This window comes from Cylas formicarius, unplaced genomic scaffold (assembly GCF_029955315.1).
Source record: "Cylas formicarius isolate icCylForm1 unplaced genomic scaffold, icCylForm1.1 PGA_scaffold_4__25_contigs__length_36172078, whole genome shotgun sequence".
NCBI classification, from domain to species: domain Eukaryota; kingdom Metazoa; phylum Arthropoda; class Insecta; order Coleoptera; family Brentidae; genus Cylas; species Cylas formicarius.
Window position 1 is genome coordinate 18,477,744 of NW_026844334.1, and position 25,141 is coordinate 18,502,884.

Consider the following 25,141-nt stretch of genomic DNA (forward strand, 5'->3'; position numbering starts at 1 on the left):
CCGATAACCAGGGAGAAGCATTTAATACTAAGCTTTCCCAACTTCCACTTTAATCCCTTGTACGATGAAATACCCCGCGATTAGAAAGTTTACTGCAATGGCATAATAATTTCTAGCGGTATAAGGAATATCGCATAGTTGAGAAAAAACGGGATCGTCTAAGCAAAGCCAGGTAGTACACAAAATAGAAATTAAACGAGAGGAAAGCAATCACCAAGTTGATAAATAAACCGCTGGAATTTGCCATATCTTCATGAAGTGAAAGATGTGAAACACAATCTTTTCTTTGCCTGACTTATATCCGCCTTTCATATTGGGCCAATACGGAAGACGGATATAATTTAGATTTTTGCGAGAGTGTTATGTATTTTTACAAGTTTTTGAATGTTTTCAACTTGCGACAGTCAGTTTCAATACCGAAATTGGAATTCTAAAGTTTTATGAAGTTCTATAGGTAACAACAAAACTACCTACTTAGACAAGACAATGATATTTTGTGATAGTATAATAATATAATTCATAAAAAATGATTCCATTATAAGAATATCAAAAAGTCAGAATAATAGAAATATAACAGGACCGTATTATCAAAAATTTGAGAGATAATACTTTTTGCTAGTTAAAACATGGCAAAAAAACATTCAAATTTAATCATCATAGGAAGCATCTCGAATGGATATAAATTGTGAAAAAAAAAAATCAATACTTAAAATTTTGACTCTGCTGGCGGTTCCGAAAAAGAAATGCTTCGACTTCAAGTTTTAAATCCGTCATTCTATTTCTGTTAAAAACTTTACATGATCAAAATATTTCTCATATTAAGGAAGTATCCAAAAAGTAGGATAGTAATGTACAAACGACATCTTGGAATCTTCAATAATAATGGAATTTCCCATCAGGACACATTGACAATGGGTCATCTTAGGGGACATCCTGTGTACAACATTTTTCATAACTTTCTTGAATCAAAAATTTCAGCTAGGAACATGGTACTGAGAATAATAATAAATAGTGAGGGTTTCACTTAACCGATTTAAAGAATTACCACAGAAAACTTATACCTACTTAAATTTGATTTTGCAGTGATTTCCTCCGTTTGTTAACTCCATAATCGAATTTTGCTCATTGTTCCGGTCTATCCAGTACGTGATTTGGCCGTCTGTTGTGATAGCGAGCTGCATGTCGTTATCACAGGAACATGTCGATAAAATCGTCACATGAGCTTTCTCGTTGGGCTGAAATAATATCAAATTCTGCAGGATGTAAGATTTTTTTTTTAGTTCAATTTCAAAACTTTGAAGAATACAATTCTGCGAAACAAAGTGTCGGTTTTTTAAAATACAGAAAATAATTGATTTGTCAATACACTTCACTAATATCATTTAAAAAATTATTACCACATATTTCTTTTAATTTAAATAATCAGAGTATAGCAAAGTACCACTAATACGGAAACTCACTTGCAGTGTATGTTCCATATCCTCAATTAACAGATAACAATCTGATGAAGAATTCCATTTCTGTATGGACTCGCGGGCTAGCACGTAATGACTCTCTATTTCTTTGCTATCAACTGATACCAACTCGGCCTGAAAATAGAAATAGTTACCAGTCACTTCAAGTTTCGGTTTAGATTTATAAGGAAGTGTCCAACAAATGCTGACCTCAAGTTCTTGTTGAGGAAATGTTATAATTATACAGATAATACATATCCATAAATAGAATATTTGCGAATAATCAACTAAAACTAACTAAGCTGGACAAATATAATCCAGATCAATATTCAATAGCAAAAACTAACTAATTGGTGAAGACAAGGACGTCATTTCCAGCTGTTACGGTTTTAATTGATATTCTGTTTCTTTTTCGAAGATATTAAGCAATAAATCTCGGACAGATAAATTGATACAATAACTTCTTGTCGCAAAGGCCATAAATTCCATGAAATCCTTTATTGGAATCACGTCGTGCTGTTCTTGTGTGTGAAACCCACGCCGGTTCTACGACTTTTTAGAGAATTTTCTTTCACGGAAAATATAAATAAATTGTCTGGGACCGAGGACTTGGAAGTTGGTGCTTAATACGGATATATTTTGCCCACAGAAATATATACGACTACGTGTTACCCTAAAGAGAGAGGTAATCACTGAGACGTCTTGCCTTTGTTATATTGTACTAATTTTTTGTAAGTATTTTGTTTATGTAAGTAAAGTAATAATAATTTCAAACATAAACTGAAATGCGTGTGCTATACCGACAAAAGAAGGTATCAAAAACATAATAATAGTGGAAGAAATAAACAAAACAAAAGCATTGGAGTATTGGAAAATAAAAACAAAATTGGGTAGACTGAAACTCCAAAATAGGAGCCGTTGTGATGAATTCGATAACCTAATTGAAGTTTACCTGAAGTGCAATTGTATCGCTATCAGCCATTATCGACGGAACAATAAATGTGCCTTCCCCATTAGAAATTTCTATATCTTGAGAATAAATGCAAGTCGTATTATCGAACACTTTCACCCGAACTCGCACTGATTTTTCGGTACTCATCGCCTGCACCTAAAAAAATGGAAAACCGGAAATTACATATTCCTCCGGTACATATACAATAAAAATTCGATGACATCGATAAGTTGCAATATACGTTTACTGAATATTAGTAAAAGTTTTTTGTTCGGCCCACCTTTCCAGCGAATGGCAATCCCGGTTTGTATCTTCTACGCATTTCGTTGCTAAATCGCAATTCAACATAATGCTCTTCGGCGACAGCGACATCTGGCAATCCCCAGTTTGTATTTGGCGTTACTTCTACAGCGACGAAAAATTCAGCTTGGTCTACATCGACTTGAAGTACCCATCGACCAATAAGTGCATAGGGGCTCAAAGGTAAACTAAAGGATTTCACTCCTAGAACCCATATAAAATTTTTTCGTGTAGGAATTAGAACAACACAGCCTAGGCAGCCACCGAAGCTCACCTTCGTCTAGTGCCACTTGATCCCATATGGCGACCTTTGTTCCCTGGGGATCCTTCACGCTCACGCTACCAATAGCTCCCATGGCTATTTGTAAATCGTGATTCAAAGCTAAGATCCAGAATAAAACTAAAACAAGAATTTCCGTATCGATTTTACGACCAAAACTCTTATTTGCTAATATAGAACGGTAGTAGGAGTAGGTCAAAAGTCAAAGTAGTCAAAAAACGGGATATTTTTGAAAATTAGTTCTATATAAAAAAATTTGCACTTTTTTAACTATATCCAAAATTGTTCACGGCTCACAGTTCATTTTATTTCCACGAATATTATAATAATTTTATAACTGAAATGCTAGTTTAATATTTTTTTGTGGTTATTTTTTTATTGATTTTTAAAACGTAGCTTTTTCATTAAAACAAAATAAATCATAAATACTGAAAGATAACAATAAAAACGACAACTCAAAATACATTTTATTATATATTTTCAAAAAATGAAATCCAAAAATTTCTAATTAAAATAAGTCCATCTCCAAAATAATATTTTGGAAAAAGAGTATTCTATTCCAATTTATTGAAGTGAGTAAGTGTGCACAATTTTTTTCCGGTGGCTCTTTCCATTTCCCAAATCCACATCCATAGCTTGGAGACATACAGGATTGTCAAATTTATTAGTAAGTATTAAACCAGTAAAGTTACCGGAACTGTGATTTAGATGCATAATGCCCTGATGTCAGCGTTTCTATAGAAAGTGCCTTTTCGAGAACGATTGTGTGATGTTTTTTATTAGTTATTTTTCCCTCGTATACTATTTTGATTTCCAACTGTAGAAAACCTTTCCATTTATTGCTTCTTAAGCATCTAATATAATATGCAAGTATCTATTTGAATATTACTTTCAGTGATGAACTTGAACTTTTTGTCGGTGTTTTCAACGCCTCTTTTGCATCGATAAGGCTAGAAAAATTTTGTGATACTTTCGGTATTATTTTGTTGCGATATAAATGTTATTATTATTATTATCATTATTATTATTATTATTATTATTATTATTATTATTATTATTATTATTATTATTATACCTAATGTAATAATTATAAAATTAGGTTAGGTTTTTATAAAAATATTAAAATGTCCAAGTAGACAAACAAAACTTATAATTTCGATGTTGTAGTAGTTTAAAAATTAGGACACATTATAGAAAAAACTGGTGAATTTCTTTTTGTACGCTATTTTGGTGTAACTACTTTTTTCCTAAAAAAATCGCTAGTCGACGTCGACGCCTCAATTTTGGTAGCTTCATGGTATTATGCACCTAAAGTCACCCAGGCAATCCTATTAAAAAGACCACCCCCAATATTGTTACTTTACCAACTAGATAGAATATTTACTACTTTAATATCAGTATGCTTGGCGAATCCTCCCGTGTGTCACAAAGGCATTATAATTTCAGATGCTAGAGTTTGATTGCACAGTCGAGAAACTTTAAGATCAAAGGGTTAGGGAAATATAGATCTGAGGAACCGTAAAACAATATTTCTTAACTTCAAAAGTTAGTAAAACGAACCTATAGAATTTTGTTAAATTGATTAAATTAATATTTTGGGTCTACGAATCCATAGCAACAAAACTGATTTTATTATTTTTTATTAGAATGTACATCCAAAATTACATTCATTTCTTTAAACACTTTGTCTACATGAAACTTATTTCGCATAGAAGTTCTTTTAAGAATAAAGACAATTTCGAAAGAGAAGGTTAGAGGATCTTATGTGGGTCATCCTGTACAACGATAAGTCATAAGAATAAAAGCTCTTTTCGGTACGGTAAAAAACATTTTACTGCGGCGGAAAGGCTGAACAAATATAATTCTCAAGGGAGCAAATAAAAACTGAGAAACTGGGTCACAAAAGATCAAAATTTATGTTGCCCGGAGTTTTATTAATATTTAGCGAGTTTCCGGGACGCGTCAGCCTACACACCCCAATACATTTACAACATAATCTTCTAAAATTGGCCGAGGAGATCCCGATTTCGGGCGTTTCGTTTGACAATAATTGATATATACCACTTTATTTGTTGGTCGGTAGGGTCAGGATGCCTAAATTTGGCCGACAGGATGAGTTGAATGAAATATATTACAATACTTACATTAAATGGCTTTAAATTTAAGGTCTGTTTAGACGACAATTCCATTTAATTATATGTTTTTTTTATTAAAGTTTTCCCATTTAAACAGCATTAATAATGGTTATATTATTCAGTGCTCACTTAGTAACAAAAAAAAAATAGCAATTTGTTTATTGCCCAATTTTGTAAACCTGCTAAACTACTTACTGCACTACAATGATTGACTTCATTAATTGTCGAAATATTGAAATGCGGTTTCGCATCTATAGGGATCCGAATAAATTCAATAAACCACAACAAAATACAGAAAATTTCGAAACCAATTCGAATTGTTTGTCATTGATAATCGCTTATAAATCTATTTGTTTGTCCAAAGGAATTACCAGAAATTATATTCCACAATTTCAAATGAATGCGCACTGGCAGTGAAATAAATTGACTTTATGCCCCTCATATTTCGGAGTTAATTTTGTTCATTTATCACCTGAGACCTTGTTATTAATGTTTTACCGTTTTTTGCCCATATTTACGGTAAAAAACTTGAAAGAAACAAAATCTGACCAATTTGACAATTTATGACGATTGCGATATGAACACAGGAAGTATATTTCGCAAATAAGAAAATGATTTTTATTTTAGACGGTTTCAATGATGGTTACTTGCACTATATTCAGGGCTTCTTAAACTTTTTTATATAGCGACCCCCTTCAAGCTTAGGAAATTTTAAACGACACCCTCCTCCATATAATCAAACATATATTAACCGTAGATGTAGATGTAATATCGCACTATTTTACAATGTAAATAAAATAAGGATTAAAGAATACGTACCCATTCACTTCACATATATGTAATTGAAACGTTGACGGGATATCGGTTGTAATAAAACACAATAAATAGAATGACATAAAACTATATATATATATATATATATATATATATATATATATATATATATATATATATATATATATATATATATATATATATATATATATATATATATATATATATATATATATATATATATATATATGACACTATATTCCGGGATATCATCCGTTCGCTCGTTGAACTCCGACTGGAATCCTGCATCCGACTGGAATCCTGCAAATCCTGCATCCGACTGGAATCCTGCAGACGTTTCGCCAAAATCTCACTTGGCATCTTCAATGCTCGCGCTCCGAAAACACTTCGAGGTGTTCGAAGTGTTTTCGGAGCGCGAGCATTGAAGATGCCAAGTGAGATTTTGGCGAAACGTCTGCAGGATTCCAGTCGGATGCAGGATTTGCAGGATTCCAGTCGGATGCAGGATTCCAGTCGGAGTTCAACGAGCGAACGGATGATATCCCGGAATATAGTGTCATCATATTTTTCCATCCGTGAATCAATACGTGAGAATATATATATATATATATATATATATATATATATATATATATATATATATATATATTTATTTATTTATTTATTTATTTATTTATTTATTCAATAGAAAAAATAAACTTTTGTAACAATTTTTTTAATAAAAACATATTATTAACATCAAACAATATTAATGTGACGGATGTGTTTATTTTTACACAAATAATTAAATCTAGGTTCAATTTGAGTTAGTGCAGATCGTAATAAATTTTGAACGTTTATTAAAGTTGAACGGTATTTTGATTTTATGTAAATTAATGTGGAAAAGGCTGATTCACATAAATATGTTGTACAAAATGGCAGTAATTTGTTCATTGCCATTTCCGATAGTAGCGGATATTCTGATTTGATTTCTATCCAGAATTCATGCACAGGCACTTGAGAAAATCTGAGTCGCAAGGTAGTTGTTAATTCGGCAAATTCTTCTTGCGCTTTTAAGTTTAAAAAATTAATTTCTTCCATTTCAATTGCAAATGGATTGCAAATCCATTGTTGTGTATCGATATCATTGGGAAAATACCTATGCATGTAAACTTCTATATCCTTCAAATGATTAACTATAATTTTTGTTATAGGAGTATATTTTTTTGAAATATTGTTACTAACTATATACTCGTCAGTAAATGGAAACATTTCGAGCGATCCACTTTCCACTCTGTTCTTCCATATAAGAATCTTTTTAACAAAGGCCTCAAGTTTATTTTTTAATATAAACATATTAACGCAGACTCCCTGCATTGATAAATTCATATCATTGATTTTATCAAAAATATCTGCCAAATAGCATAGCTTGAGAAGTCGTAAATTATCGTGAAAATAATCGGCCAAATTAGAATTTTGCTCTGTTAGAAATATAAGAACTTCATCTTTTAAAGTTAATAATCGTTTCAAACTTCGACCTCTTGATAGCCACCTAACTTCAGCATGTAGCAATAAACTTGTATAATATGCTACTTCCATATTTTCATTTATAGGCCCTACATAACAGTTTTGCATTGCCACTTTTTTCAAAAAATAGTTAAAATAAAACTACAATAGTATTTTGTATGATTTTTATTTGTATTTATATTTGTACGTAGTGTGTATACTAATTTTAAAATTTTATTTATAAGGATTGAAAAGTATCAGATCTTTGCGACCCCCTTTCAGTAGTCTCGCGACCCCCCTGAGGGTCGCGACCCACAGTTTAAGAAGCCATGCAGTGACTATATGACACATTTGTCAGACCACATAATAATAATAACAAAAACAGCATTTATTCGTTTAGACAAAATACGTTAAGTAGAATATTATTGGTTGGGGGGAGACAGCTAACAATGCAACCCCGTAATCCCAACAACATGCAACCCCGTAAAGCAAAGAACCAGCCCTAGATATACCTGATCCTGAACTGAATTAATGTAAAACAGAAAAAAGAAGATGGACACTACTAGAGCAAAATAAACAAGTTATGAAAAAAAGCATACAATACATACAATATAAAAAAATAGATAAAAAGTTAACAGAAAAAAATAAGTAACACTATTTTACTTAGATGTTCGGTCTCTGTTGTCAAAAATGTGTCACTTTACGATGCGTATTAACTTAATGAATATCTGAGCTTAAGTAAGTATCTTGACCTTGGAGAGTGGTTATTTTTAAAGTTAATACTAAGAGCTGCGAACTAATAAGAAAATCTGCAACAGTCATTCTGAAGACGCTAATTTTGCCTCTTTGAAATAAAGTAAATAAAGTTCAAATCAGTAGACTGTATTACAATATGAAATGTATTACACAATCGGTCAATTTTAACCTAATAGCTGCGGTTAACACATATTTGTGTAACATCAACTTTGGAAATGTGGATATTAAGAATAATTTTTGTTATAATGCACTCGTTGATCTGATCTCTAGGACGACAGATAAAAGAAAATAATGTTTACGTTTGACCTTAAATCCATAAATAAAAATAAAAATTAAAAACGATTCTGTAAAAAAAATACTACCTAGTTTAGTCAAAAATAATATGACCTTCATGATATCCTGCAAAGTATTAAGAGGTTCTGAGTCCTTAATGTTATTGAAAAGTTTTCGATAGTTATAAAAGTTCAAGTAATTTCGGAAACATCAGGAAGAAAAGGAAAATAACCAGAAAACTAAAAAATGGAAAAACACAAGTTTATAAAAGAATAGAAAGAAATATTAAGAGTAATTTCAGATTACACACTGTGAATTTGAAATAGGTATAGATAATATGCCCTTCCTCAGGTTCAGGATAAAATTTTCGTATATAGATCTGGTTTATTTTATATTGATTAGTAATTATGTGCTTACATAAAAAATAAACTTTTAAAGTAGATAATAATATTAACAATCAAGGTAAATTATTTATTTTTGTATGATTATGTGCCTTGTCCTTAAAAAACCTGTAAATAATTTTTGAAAATCTTAGTGCCCTTAAAATTAAGCATTCAACTTGGTTTTCTTAAACGTAGTGCTGTTTTTTGTTTATTCGATCCGTATCTTGAAATTACTGTGACTCTATAATATCAAATTTTGTTCAGTCGTGGCGATATGAAAATGAAAATTAATTTATTACAATTTTGTCAGCAAGTCTGTTTTTAAAAATACTATTTGCACCTTTGCCAATTTGCTTTTTGTTTTTACTTGCTTTTCAAGGTTGTAGAAACTATTTTTCATCAGACCTAGTAAAAGCTTTCTAATATTTTTTTTCAAAGAAACTTTCACAGGCTACTGTAATGCTTCTTACAAAACTTCTCTATTCCTCCTGCGTCGGTTTTTGCTTAGTCGAAATTGCTGACGTTTCGCCAATCATCCTGTTGGTTTCTTCAGAGCTTGACTGAAACTGGCTCGTAACAATATATAAGCAGCAACAATATATTAGCAGGTATAGAGTAAAATACGAGCCAGTTTCAGTCAAGCTCTGAAGAAGCCAACAGGATGATTGGGGAAACGTCAGCAATTTTGACTAAGCAAAAACCGACGCAGAAGGAATCCAGAAGTTTTGTAAAAAGCATTTCTAATATTAATTCTAATTTAATTTTCAACGTTGCAAATATTATGAATTGGATCTTTTACTATTGATTAGATAAGACGTTTTCAAGTTCCGATTAATAAATATTTTTATCGACTTTAAACCGATATATGCTAGAGCCGAAATAATGACAACAATAGAACCCGATATGTAGTCAACATAGTTGTATTGATTGTCAATTGTTTTACATTTATGCATAGTTTCCACAAAATGTATTCACCATTGAAGTTGGTTATACTTACGGGTCTCCCCCGGTCTGTAAGTATGGCTGGCAGGTCTAACGATAACGTCCCTCACCGGACCGACCAGACGCATTTCCGATGAGCTTCTCAGTCCGCAATGGTTCCTATCTTTTTCCCTTCCTGCTGTCACGGTGCAGTTAATTAGAGTCTGCAGAAGACAGCTTCCGGAGGCATCCGCTGGCACTTTCAAGGGAAGGATGCCGTGACCTGAAAACGAAGGGAAAATGGAAAATAATAAAAATAAACAACCGTCGTTGCACTGACTTGTAGAAAATAATTTGCTTTTCATTCCAAGTAGTTGGAAATATTTGGAACTTAAATTACTATCCGTTCTGACCCACCAAACCAAGCAGAGTGTTTAAATTGTTAAACTTAAATTTGAACAATTTTATGTTTGATGGTGGAATGAACATATCTATCCAACATTAATACAAAGAGCCATCCGTATAGTAAGATACCTTTGCGACATTCCGATTTGCAAAATATATTGTAATATACGTAATATATCAAGCAAGAATAATTCTCGGAGAAGAATACAAGCCACTGCGAATAAAATCAAAGGTTCTCAAGATGGATTGTTTGTTAAAAATTGTGTCATTTAAAACAATAATTATTACCAAAAATATTCTTTGAACAAGAACCTGTTTTACAATAGAAACAATGTTTGCAACGGTCATGTCAGTGAATGTATTCGCAGAAAACAGTCGTAGAAAACGTATAGTATGCAGCATTCGTTTATTAAATACTCGCTCCAATGCGCTCCGCTCGTGCTAGAGAAACTGTTGAGTCAAATGCTGTTTACCGCAATTATTGCATTATATAGTATTACACTGCTAAATCATTTTTCTGTTATTTATATTTTAAGTAAGTGTTTTTTTCATTTTAACCTCAACGTGATATTGATTTGTTGGGTTCAAAATAGTGTGGATTTTTGGAAATTAATTAATTTTTCTCTATAATGGCTCAGAGAAGGAAAGACATGAACTTTATGCAACGATTTCTTGAATAGTTATTCGACACCACAAAAGCTTCTTTAAAATATACAATTTGGTTCGAACCAAAACCGCTGTTCCTTAGACAGTTGACAAACCAAAAACTTTCGTTTTTTCGATCTCAGAAAACTGATTTTTTATTTCGAACTTCTGACACAATACCCAAAAATTCGTATTATCGAAGCCGCAAGGTTTAATTCGCTTTCGATTATTAAACGTCTCCATCTGCTTTGAAACTCAGTCGTCTATGCTGATAACCTCGTTCGAGGCGTGCTCGAATTTCACGGTGATTTTCCGCATTAAAAAAGTTTTAACAGTATTGATCAGTTGATGTTGTCATTGCTTTGAGCAGATTGTTTTTGAAGTTCACTGGTACAGAACTAAGTTGCGTGAAATGTTTCCGAATCGATGGAAAATATAAATTGTGTGGCGAACCTTCAAGGAACGCCGTTCTATCTCGCGATTGCATTTGGTTTGATCTACAAAAGTCCTCTTAACCTCTTATTTTGAGATAAATTGGTATATTTTAAGGTCAATTGGAAACCACAGCTAAATTAGGATAAGCATTAGAAGAAAAACGAGATCAGAACAAGTTATCAAGTTATATCCAACGCTTTTACAGATTTTAGTCAAAATGTATATGCATCTACAGAGTCACATAATGCACGACGGATCAGTTTTAAGCGGATTGACCTCACAATCTAAAATTGAGATAAGTGTTTTTGAGTTCATATTTGAAATTGACTAGAAGTTTTCTTTTTATTTTCACTTTCCGTTTCGTAAATAACACACCCTGTATTCGATCAAATTTTGGGAAGTGAGTTAATAGGCAGTTACAAAAAGCTCAGAAACTCCAAAAGTTCTAATATTGATAATCATTATTATTAAGTTTTTGTATACCCATTATTATCAGTCATATATATAAAACCCTTTATCTATATGTACCTACATAACCTACATGCATGTTACGGATCATTATGACGTATTCAAGCAGTCTCTTAGAAAACAAAGTTATATGTTCTGGTAAGCTCCCCCTCAGTTGATGGACAATATTTTAAACGGAGCACTATAGCACTAACTAATTCAAATATTTACTTAAGCATAAGCATTGAAAGAATATTGCCGGCCGGAATTCAATAACGATTTTTATTTCAACTGTCTAAGTAAATGAGAAAAAAAAGGCTTGAACGGTACCGGTAATAATGGTGGATTTTCACTGAGCCCAGCAAATTTTTTGTAGAATTCGGTTTAATGGGCAGGAAATTACAATAATGCCGTGAGTGCAAAGAGCGTAAAGACAGGAATGAAGGAAATTAACTCTAGGCAGTTCATCAGTTTGAATATTCAGGTCAGGATTAGCTACACGAACAACGGAGGGAGATTTGACTCTCAGCCAAATAATTTATCAAGATACAGGCCTCTCACAAGCCGTGAATGATTATACCGACAGCAATTCATTACTGATCGCCTACAACGAGTGGATTTTGCAATTTTTTGCTTTTAGTTTTGTATCTAATCTTTTAGTAAAGCAATGTCGTAAAAAGGTTTGAAGTAGTCAAACTCTTCCTGTAATATAATTTGGCAATTTTTGTTAATTATGATATGGATCTGTATATGGTTGCTTTTTAGAGATTTTTTAATTGGAGTTATTGAGCATTTCATTCAACGGAACTCCACATTTATATATGTTTACATTAATAAGAAATTATTAAGTTTTATATTTTCTTTATATAGGTCTTTTTTGTTTCTAGATAATGCCCCCAGCATTTATTTATAGAATTGATTTTTTTTAGGTTCTATCGTATATGGAAGTTCAGCATTTTTCAAAACCATAATTAATTAATTAATTTAATTGAAAATTAAACTTAATTCAATTTAATCACCAAAATTTGAACTACCAACATGAAACTACCGGAAGCACAGGAAAAATAGAATGCAAAAGCAGTTTGAGCAGGTGGAATGCAGGAACTATAACTATCGTTTTTTAGATCACCGGTTTTTTTCAAAATTTATAATTGAAAAATATAAGTTAATGATAGTTTTTTAAAAAAAATCCTATTGACTAGCAAACATTTTGCTAGCCCAGATAAAATATTTAAAAGAATGAATTAAAAATGCTCTAAATTTTTGGTCCCTGTTATATAACGATCTGTGCATACGAAATATGTGCTTTCAGTGCCACCGCTGATGCTTGAAAGTTGGTCTTTCGGGATTTTGATCTGTCGTGAAAATTTACACGCCCCATTCCGACTGTTCGAGTGGCAGTCCCTCCACGGGGAGGAGGCCCTAATTTTATGTAAAAAAATAGACAAACTGAACAACAATATTACGTTTACATTTGACATTACCAAAATTAAAAACATTCCCGAATTTAATAAATGAATAAATACATAAATACTAAATCATATTTAACTTGTATGGACTTCCAAATAAATTGCAATACTGAGTGCAGAACTAATACAGCGTTGTAGATTCACGTTGATTCAAGCTGATCATCACACGTTCGCGTTCACTGCTTTTGCCCCCATAGTCTGTATCGCGATAATGGTGTAGTAAAATTACTCGTAAAACCAGCGATGCAGTATAGAAAGTGTATTCATTTTTATCTTTCTAAAATAATGACATCAAAGAGCTCTTAATTAAATTCCAAATGCTATTTTCTATATTTTGCGTAAGTGAAATTTATTCAGGTTAGTGTGGAGAAGTGATTTTATTTCATATGCGATATTGTCTGTATACAGCACAAATTTCCGAAACTTAATAATAATAATAATTATTATTATAATATATAATTATAATAAGAATAATTGAATAATAAAATCTTGATAATAATAAAAAGTCAAAAATTTAGTAAAATGAACAACAAAGTCAACAAACAGAAGGGATACAAAAAGGTAATACGACAAATATGAATAAGTCCGTCGATCCAGTTTTGTGGTAAAAATACAAAGCCGCTAACTAGCGTATTGTTTTCTGAGGTAATAACCACTGAAGAAGGACAAAGTACTATCAATTTTTATACTTGCCATATGCCAGTATCCTAATTTTGAACATCGATTTAAATAATTCGTTTGTCAAAATTAATATCGTTATAAATAAATTTATTTTTTATTTATTTATGCACTGATCAAGCTTACTGAAGTAAGCTTCATCACTCATATTCGCAACCCACTTCGGTCCGTTGTCTTGGTCACGGATTCGTCATGAAGTAAGGGTATTACTATAAATCTATGATATTTTCACGTCTTAGTGTTGCCACAAATGTGTCCTCATTATTTTAAGCGGCTTCTCAAAACTCACCGACAGAGAGAAGATTTACAATTCTGCAGAAATCAGAAAAATAAGTCAACTCGATATCAAATTGACGGTAATTGGATCAAGACTTCGCAATAAGCTATGACGCACTTTGCTTCTAAGTAATTCGAGGTAGCTAAATTATTAATTAGGATAAAGTAACATCCCACAACTTCTCAAATTAAATTGGAGCAGCTTCTCGGGAGTATTCAGAATACCTCAGGCAGGCATCATTTGTAATACATTATTGAAACATAGTGCGGGTTACTAGTTAATTCCAAATATTCATGTGAGTCTAGGCAATAATTCGATAATTATAATCTTTTTCACACTTAAAATTAAATTGACGCCAAATGGTTCCTAAATCACATCATACATTCTACATTTGTTTAAAGTAAGTGTATATTGAAATAACTTTACAAAAATAATGGCATGGACCCAAGGGGCTTGCGTTAACAAGTTTTTTTACCTTCTCCAGAAACTGGGACAGGCTCAATAATGCACAATTTTGTCAAACATAACACATTGACTTGGTCAAGAATATTAACATTGACATTGAACTTGTAAGCTCCTCTGCATTAATAAGACAGAGAGACCGCAAAAGAAAAATTAAATCAGTTTGTTTTTGAAGGGTTCGACTTGGTACCTAGTAGCTGTCGTACTGAATATAATTGGGGTGGATGGTTTACAGTGGACAAAGATTGTGAAGTCGATGGTGTGTCATAAAAAAAAAGAAAGCTTGGTATTAAATTTAATTTAGCATTCTCCTGGTAAACAATATCAGACCACAGATTAATTTTATGTTCAATAAGCTCTGTGGATAATATAAATGCATTTTTACAAAACTTCTGGATTCCTCCTGTCTCGGTTTTTGCTGAGTTTTTACCATCTTGGATGACTGACTGCCATATTGGTGACAGGTAGAGACCTGAGTGGCCGTTAAGGTCTCTGTGTTTATGCCCCTCATTTAGCTCCGCCCCCCTCAGACAATATATAAGCAGGTACAGAGTAGACTGCCAGCCAGTTTCAGTCAAGCTCTGAAGAAGCCAACAGGATGATTGGCGAAACGTCAGCAAGTTCGACTCAACAAAAACCGACGCAGGAGGAATACAGAAGTTTTGTAAAAATGCATTTATATTATAGACAGAGCTTATTGAACATATGTGGTCTGATATTGTTTACCAAAGTATTACAGTAGCCTGTAGAACTTTCTTTGAAAAATTAATATAAATGCAATTCAAAATAAGAAGATCTTTCTCGGAGGACACCATAAGATCTTTTGAACAATTACTGTTTTATGAAAATTTCTATTTTTATGAAACGTCCATTTTATATGTATAACAATAAAAAATCGTGTATATGCTATGAAATAAAAAAAATCATATAGGGAACTTAAATATTTGTTTCAACAACAGAAAATACATGGAAACTTATGAGACAGGCTAGTAAGGAATAGAAAGCAAAAAATTTTTAATTCCGAAAATATAACAAAATCAACCCACTTGGGATGTGCTAGCAGAAGTAACTAACAGAAAAAAAAAACTCAATAATATTCAAGTTGAGCGTAATAATAAAAAATTGAAGATCCTCGGGTTATATCAAACATGTTCAATGATTTTTTTCAGGAAGGCTCCTCTGGAAATAACCAGAACAATCCCAAAAAATAACGCGAATTTTCAGAACGTCGAATTTTTTGATCCAGCGCGTGTTAATATTCATTCCAATATATAAAAAGGTAGTAAAACAAATATTAATAATTACAAACCAGTTCCAGGCTTTTATTGTATCTTGAAAACAATAAAATGCTACCCGGAGGTTTTCGATCCTCCATAGAAGCAGCTCCTTTATTCTTGGAGGGAATTGTTAATTCTATAGAGTCCGGAGAGTGTCCTGTTGGGGTATTCTGTGATATCAGCGGGGCATTAAATTGTGTAGATCACGACATTAGGTCCTCCATTGAAATTTGCAAAGTCCTTTTCATCTTTTAAGAAACAATATATTGGCCTAATGTATACAACAGATTGGGTCTGCACTGAAATGAAGTCTAAGTCATCCATGGTACATGTTACCCCCTTATTGAACAAAAAATATTGTGTGTATAGTTAAGGAAAGACGGGAATAAAAAATATGCTCGATAAAATCTTATTTATTTCAATCTGATTTATTTGCCACATTTGGCCAAAAGGGGTGGCGCGATGTAAATATAAGGCAAGCCGAAAAATCGGCTAAAATATATAAAATATAAATAAATATATATCGCCTGCCACTTCAGGTTTTTTCGGCTTTGGCAGCCTCTGCTTGAAAATTATGTTTTATTGATACCTTTTTGTAATTGGCAAAGATTTTTTTGGCTCATGATCTAGAGATACGATCAAAAATATTACTTAATACTTTAGATTAACATAAAAATATTACTTTAAAATTATTCAAAATTCACGACCTTTAAAACGTTAATGGTCAATATGACAATTTATCAAAAAAAGTAAATAATGCCAATGTTGATGTCGTTGACGTTTTAAAACATTAATTCTAAATGCATTTTCTCTGCTCCCTACTCTAAAATACCCAATTATGCACGAATCAAACCTACGGAAAGACTCACCTTAAGAAGTCAGTTTCATTACACACACGACATCGATTGTTGGGGTGTACTAAAAAGTGATATCGGAGAGTTGTTCGTGATATATAGCCAATTTGTAAAGACATTAAATTTTTTAACAGCATCAAGAATAGGCAGGTAATTATTACATTTTTTTAGAATGGTTTTCTTACTTTTTTCTATAGCAGTTTTCTACAGGCGTACGTGTTTAATTCGATGCTTTTATGTACATTGACTTTTACAATAACCCGTGCTTTATGAAAAAAAAAACACTGCATACCCAACAAAAGGTCTATACCATCGGCTAAAAATATTAGACGACAAACAGCTTCGTATAACTCTGCAGAGCCAATATTTTTACATAATATAAGGGTGACCTTAGATGAGGAAATTCATAATTGCGGTCTCTCTAGGGCTGCGGCTGCTGTGGGTTAAGACATTTTTAGCATAAAACCTAGATGAAGCCCGTGTACTGGACCGAAATTATAACTCCATGAGGGACAATTAATGTTAATTACAGCAGGGTTGTAATAAACTAGAAACGTTTAACTAATTCGACTAAAGTAAGTAAGTTTGGAACAAAATTATGTTTCAGGAATTTATTACGAAATTAAAGCAAATCAGCATAATGCAACTTTTTAATTAACCTAACAATTTACAAAATGTAAGGAATAAAATTTGTCCAAATTGTACATTCAGGAAACTAAACCACCACACAAAACCAAGATCGAGCCTTTAGTAGTGTTTTAGAAACCTGGCAAATTGGAATTTTATAAATTATCAGGATTTTTTTTAACAACGTACCAATTTATACATATTCTGTATAACTATTGGCGGTTCGGTCCTCTTTGGTCCAGTGATTGAGGATACAATATTCAATAGTGTTTTATTAATTGACGTAGAATAAAATTGAACTATATTAGAACTTTATTTACCATGCCAATAAGTTTCAAAACTGCCAAAAGCAAGTGAAAAAAAAATTAATAAAAAATATTGATAAGTAATACTAATAAAATTAAACAGAAAAAGCCAAAAGGCAGAAAAAATAAAAAGAATCCCTGCATACACTTACAGTTTATAATTTCTCTTATAATGTCTCTTTAATGACCATGAGTTCTAAAATCAAAACTAATTTGAATAAATCGTTCATCAGCTTCTGATGCAGAGACCTATATATTTTTGGGGAAAGAAGACCAATATTAGTTTAAAGCCGAATGAGTTTAGGACGACTTTGTTTGTCATTAAATTTGCCGGGTCACGGACTTTTCCATCAAATAAGACTAAGATCCGACACCGGGAGCAAAATTTTAAAATATAGGGCAATTTAACGGGGCATTAGATCTTTTTTATGACCTTAACGCGGGAACGCAAGCGAATGAGTTATCCCGTTAACGTTTTGCATAGGTCGCGTAAATTCTAATTTCGCAAAAATACCTTGCCTAATAACTTTTTATTATTCGTTGGTTGCAGCTTCGGTTGCAGCGCTGCATAAATTATAAGCGTAAGCAGATTCCTACGAAAACGTAGAATAGCTATACCCTACTTTTTCCGTAATTTGACATTTCCGTAATTAAAATGTGTACCTCAACTTTTCTGTAAAAGAAAAGTGTGAATTTACAAACTCTACAGTAAATCCTTTCTTTTACAAAATTGAAAAATATATATAGTAAAAATAAAAAACATACATTTATAATAATTTCCAAAAAATATAGTATTAAATTTTATTTCCAGGTTAAAACTGAAAAATAACCTATATAAAAAATTATGACCTATGGCTGTATTTTAAACACTGATATACCTTTTATCGGAAGTGCGAAATTTTTGTATAGAAATATTAAATTCGTTGGTAATTTTAACTAATTTATCGATTTTTTTGTTTCTTCAATTCCCTTAGTAGAACGGAACCAAGAACTTATAAAAATCGTATAAAGACTTTTCTTTCCTAGACTAAATTTAGAACTCGCATTACAATTACCAATTCAAGAATAGATTGATACCACATCTGTAAGAGAAGTGTAAAAAGAAATAAAATTGTTTTCTTTTGTTTCTGCCTTTCCTTTAACGATATACAGATAAAGAAAAAAATTATCGCATCTCAGGTTAAGCCCTCAGTGTAACAAATATATTATAGAAAGGGACAAAAGATGATAAATTGTAATATTTGTCCAATATTTACGCGTTGAAATGTAAGAATATATTAGGCAATATTTATATAATATCATATTATCATATTTTGAAACTATTTGTCAAAATAGCAAAAAATGCATCTCGGACTACTGTAAAATAAAAATAGTGTTAAATAAAGCAACAAAAGCTAGATAGATTATCTGCTATCTATATATTTAATATAAGCTAGCATGTAAAGTATAACTTAAAAATTAATTCTGTAACGAGCAATAAACATTTAACATTTTATTTAAAAAAACTCAATAAAACTTATCGATAATTAAATAATGTATATACAATATTATTTTATTTTTTGATATTTATTATAATCTGAAATCATCGGACAATTCTAATAAATCCAAACTTCTAAAGACAGTTCAGTATATCACTTTTTGAAGACATTTTACTCCTGTCCCTGGTAATTACAGGATCGGAAGCAAGTAAAAGCGTATTAAAAAAAATCTTCATTATTATCACACCTGAATGTTTTACTGGCATGGTTTTAGCCTGTAGAATAATTTGAGCCTCCTCACTCAATTCAATTCATTGTCAATAATATTTTCGCCCTGAATTAAAATTTAAATAACAAACAAAAATTTTTTTTCCTCAAGCTATTGCTGTTAGAAGAGCATCAAAACCGGTAAGATTTGCGTTAAAGTCAGTAATTTTAGCAGTGAGGTGAAGATCACGAAAAATTCTTGCAGTGTTTCCCTTCTTGGCGATAAAAATATTTACAGTTTTCGTCTATTGTATTGGGGAGATATTTCAAAAAATCGAGCTGAACATAGCTGATACAAATTTTTATGTGTGCCAATGGCGTAAGTTTAAAGTTCGGTCGAGTTGGTTTATCTGAAAGATAAGTCTGTATTTACTTTATTTTTCTTAATTATTACATACGTATAATATATAATATGTATATATAAACATTCGAACCTTTTTAAGTTAAAATTTGTTTTTGAAATATATTCAGTTTTCCATTCTCCGGTGAAACTATTTCACCTCTTGTTCAACATTTAACATGGACTCGTTACTTTATTCTCCGAACCAGTAGCTTAACATTTTCCATCGTGCTTCCATCGCTTTGAGATCTCGGAATGACTGCGTGACATTTGAAATTTAACCTAGGACGCTTTAACATTTTTCGTTATCTGCATATCTATCGGACCCGTAATTTTTATTAGACTGCATATTTTATTCGCAGTTTGAGGAAACAAGCGATAGCATCAATCATTGCTGCGGAAATAATGTCAGTTACAATCACTTCCAATTTACGCCAAGCTAGTTGCCAGACATACCTTCCGTCATTATGATCCATAAAAATCCGCGTCGTTACTGAAAAGCTTTGTTATTTCCACCATTAATGTAGCCCTGCGAACGATAACCTTGTCGAGATGTCTCACATCAAAAATCCTACTTCGTTGAAATTAAATTCTGAAAAGGCAATATTCTTTTCCTTCGCTTCAAGTATCATATATCACGTTTTCCACGAAAAACATGCTCCATCAAAAAATTTTTGAGCGGAAAAAAAGTAATAAAAGTCATCGCATTAAATTTACCTTTGACTTAACTTGGATATATACCGGGTGTCCGAGTAAGAATAACCAGGTACGGTATTCGCCCAGCGAAAGGCGTAAGAGGAAATATTAAGGAAATCGATAAAGCTTCTTTTATTAACTCCTTGCTCTATTTTTTAAGGAAGGTGGAAGGGGAGTTATTCGAACATTTTCCGAAATAAAAGTCGATAACTGCAAAAAGGCTTAAAATTTTTTACTAAGTTTGGAAGTAGTAGCTTTTGTTATGCTATCAACTTGGAAAAATATGACTTATTTTGTCAAACAGAGCAAGAACCCAGTGAAAACCACAGCTTTATTTTAATCTGAAAAAAGCTTAAAAAAGGTAAATTTTGCGAAGCATCTCCGCTTTACAGCATGATATTAATTACACTTAATGGACCAATAAAAGGCTAATTTATTGTTTAGGATGCCAAACGATATTTTAAATTGAAATATAAATTCGTTACCTATCTTTATTACTCTTTTACAATACTTTCGGCGAGAACAAAGCTGATAATACCATATTTTGACATCATTTCCAGTTTTCAAAAATTATGACTAATCATCTATTGAAGAATAGCTTATTAAAGTAATAAAATATGTAGTTTGCATATCGTTTTGAGAATACGTCAGAAAACGCTATCTGACAGCTAACTTCAGCAATCGCGAGCCTAGGAAAAGTAATTTTTAAGAACTCCAAATTTATTAAAATGCATTAAAGCTTTTTTGGAATATCAATATTAAATTCCGAACAATCATCACCACATTCCTTTTAGAGCAAAAAGCATTAATAAAAAATATTTGACTTTATGTCCTTAAAATAGTCGTTACTTTAATTATCATTAATATAAGAATATTTTGTAGCAAAAAAAGTTCTTAGAATCCTTCAATTACGCCACCTGGTGCCAATTTCAGAAACTCGAAAATAATTTATTGCTTTTTCTCTTGACCCATTTAAATAATATATTTTTTCAAATTCATACGCGATACTTTTGAAAGTTCATGTCGCATTGGATGGTTAAACCGCACTGCCCGTTGGCTGTTCAAATCCGCCATAACATAATTCAAAATTATTGAGCAAATTTTAATTCGATGTGAAACAAAAACTTCTGCAGCGTTTAAATTCAATTAAAACTTACTCTCAAGTGTTGGCCGGGATTATAGAGCCAGTTAAAAAGCACTCCAAAACGCAGTTTTCATACAGGTAAACATTATAGAAATTATTTCCGCCATGTTAATAATTACATTTTGCGGAGTGCCTTTAGCGTCCGCTTGTTTAAAAACTAAGAGCGTTTCACTTCCTCCAACTTGATGGGGTATTTTCGACACAGACAATTGGTGAAATATTTTTTATGTTAAAATATCCCCATCGATATTTATATTGGAAGCCTTTCTAGGGTTTAAATAAAATATTATAAAGGTTAAATATTAATGTATTTTTCCCGAGAGTTTGCCAGTCAGGGATATCAATAGTATTGACACTCACCATTTCCATGTATCAAGACTAAGTTTACCCCAATATCTTCCATTGTTATAGTTGATTGCAATGAATGCCTACGGTATTATTAGCATTGTTCAGGCGAAAGACTAAATATTAATTCCAAGCTTTGAGGCAACCCGGCAACATCGCACTAAGACAAGGATGAAAAGGACAAGTCCCGACGGGATTCACGTGTGGGTCGAGACGCTCCGCGAATGCCTCCTAATTTCAATTAATTTTGATATGGAATACAAATGTTTGTTTGTTTCTTTCTGTTTGGCTTGCAGAGTACCGTATATTTATTAAAGTAGTAAAAAACAAAGTTAAGTGGTTATTACTCCGCTGAACCTATCGGGAAAAGATTCCTAAGTGGTCCTTCGAACTCTGAAAAAAGCGTTAGCCCCACTAAGCATACAAAAGCATAATTTATTTATAAGAATCAAAATTGAGATGTTTGTCGAGTATAAAAACCACCATTTGCATTTGACAACATTGTAGGGAATTTCGGCAAATGACATTGAAGATTTTGAGCAAGTTTTGTGACAGTTTAATGATCTTGTGATTTTGCGTCTCACGTAAATACAGTCTAACTTCGATAAGTCGAAGTTCGATAACTCGAATTTTTGATAAATCGAACCAAATTGGTTGGCAATAGCGTCAAAAGTAGGAAGTGCGTGTTAGTTTGTCTTGATTACTCGAATATCTTGATAACTCGAACGAAACATTTGGTGCCAACTTTTCGATAAGTCGAATTTTCTCGGGGAACCCCCTAATTACGACCGATCTTAACCTGTCTTTTTAACGTATCTATGCAAGCAGTTCAGTTTCTGTGCGTGCTAAGTTCACTTGTATGACTAACTAGTTAATACTAAGTGAAAAATACTGTCCCTATTCAATTTACACATTATATTAAAGACATTTTTGGATTTTTGCATTTGTTGATATGTCATCAAATGTACTTTAAAAGCTTTGTCTGTTAATCGAAAAATCAAGGTTATAAAAGAAGTGGAAAGTGGCACAAAAAATAAAGATGTAGCTGTGAAGTATGGGATTTCGGCAAGTACAGTGTCTACAATTTTGAAAAATAAACATTCAGTCATCATCGCAATGGAACGTTTCGAAGAAAACGAAAACAATAACATTACACTAATGGATTGTGTTGACGACGTAACTACCGCATGAAATATCGACGTTAAGCCTGAAACAATTTCAAATTGTTTTTGAAAAAGCCGGTTTTGCTCAGTATTCTGAATGGGAAGAAGAAGAAGATGAGATTCCCTTGATTTTCCTAAGTGAACGCCTGAAAGAAAAGAGTGAAGACGAAATCCAAATAGAAATCGAGTTTAAAGCTTGGACAAACATTAGAGGTATAGCAGAAGGTAGCGCCATCAACGATTTTATTTTTTATTTTTATATTGTTAGTTCAGAGTTTCCTACTGATGAAGATATTATCGAGTCCTGCAGATCCGAACCGGTACAGTTAAACATCAAAGATGACTACGAAAAGATATAGGAGGAATTGGAAGATGATTCTCAGCAACCACCTTCAAATGAATGGTTGAAAATTCGTTGATTATCATGCGTTCCAATTTGAAAACCAGTGAATACACAACTGATTCCCTCTATGATTGTTTAAATAAAATTGAAGCTTTTGTTGAAAACCAAAATAAAAATCCGGTCGTCAGTCACAAATAACTGACTTTTTTCCAGTGAAAGAGTAAACTTTAATATATACATACATATGTATGTATATGTGGATACATACTATGTTTATATATATTGGGTATATATTAAATACATTTGTATGTACATATATTATGTAAATACATGCATATATATGCATACTATTTCATAATTTTCGTTTTTTGTTCAAAAATCATAGATATTAGGGCATTTATGAAACGCATAACCCATTTTTAAAAAGAATGAATAAATGTTCATTCACAAAAAAGTACATGCATTTATAGTTTTTATTGATAATTCGAAGTCTTGATAACTCGAAATTTTCATGTGTCAAATCGCAGTTCGACTTATCGAAGTTCGACTGTAGTTCCTATTTAAACTTATGCAATAAACTTCTTTCTAGGCGACCAATTCTTTTGGTTAGTTTGTAGAATAAATCTGGTACCACTTTTATTCGATTTATATTATAAAACTCATTCTATTGCCAAATAGTGGGGAGAATAGATATTTAATTTTTGTTGTGAGTTTTTAGGAGTTTTGTCGTTCAGGATACACCTCCAAACACCGTGCTGAGGTAAAGACGGCGTTTCTATGTGACTGCAAGTACAACGCTAACATGTCAAATTTTCATGTTTCAACAATTTGAAAATGTACTATTAAAACTCCATTTTACCTTTACTGTGATATAATTAGAGCGAAGATCCCTGCATACAGATTCTAAGACACGTTGCATATAACTATAGGACCTGCGTATATTAATTTTTGCCTTATTCAGTGATTCCCATTTGTGCAATAAAAAATGGCAAAACTTATATTTAAAAAGTTGGAGCGAAAAGATACCATTCGTGATAAATGAATTTGTATTAAAAGTTTTACGAGTGTACGAAATATATGGATCGGATGCCATACTCGCGTAAATCAACATCCCCAGCGTTCGAAAGGAAGCGTGAAAATTATATAAATTCCACATAAATATTCCAGCTGAGAAATCTTTTTAAAACGGAATAATTTGATTTATTCACCGCGGGGCCTTGGTGAAATAACTAAATTATGAATACCGAAATGAACATAGCCGGGAATCACAAACTCCAACTCGTAAATCAGGAATGACGCTTAAGGATGTTTGCAAAAAAATACAACCAAATCGATAAAATTTCCAAACTATCTGGGCTGTAAAAAGCTACTTTAATACATATTTTTTAGTATATTATGCAACAAGGGTAATAAATGACACTTTTTTGAGTTCATTATTGCGCAAATTCCATCACTGATGACACGTTACGTGACCATCAGATGTGACAAACGTGAAAAAGCCAATGCTTAAAATATATTGCAAACATTTGATTGCTCTTGAATTCCTGAATGAAGTAATATAAGTAATATATAATATAATATAACTGACTTGCAGTAGCCATTAGCTAAGCTAAAGTCTAAAAAAGTGGGACTTTGGGTGCGCACTGAGCAGTGGATATTTTAGAATAAGCAGCAGATAAAAAAGTTTGATATTTATAGAAATTAAAAGCTTTAAAGACAACATAATATTATTAATCAGTTTCGTAATATT

The 25,141-nt window shown here is 32.0% G+C and overlaps 1 protein-coding gene across 1 annotated transcript in view; it reads right to left on the reverse strand.

Annotated features, from left to right (window-relative positions):
* Nucleotides 1-25,141, reverse strand: part of LOC132700699 (C3 and PZP-like alpha-2-macroglobulin domain-containing protein 8) — a 152,702-nt gene that overhangs the window by 17,238 nt on the left and 110,323 nt on the right. The window contains exons 4-9 of the mRNA XM_060668186.1: nt 9,811-10,017; nt 2,981-3,106; nt 2,687-2,910; nt 2,407-2,562; nt 1,461-1,589; nt 1,066-1,235 (exon numbers count right to left, since the gene is read on the reverse strand). Coding sequence (XP_060524169.1) covers nt 1,066-1,235; nt 1,461-1,589; nt 2,407-2,562; nt 2,687-2,910; nt 2,981-3,106; nt 9,811-10,017 — 1,012 coding nt within the window. The remainder of the gene's footprint in view (nt 1-1,065; nt 1,236-1,460; nt 1,590-2,406; nt 2,563-2,686; nt 2,911-2,980; nt 3,107-9,810; nt 10,018-25,141) is intronic.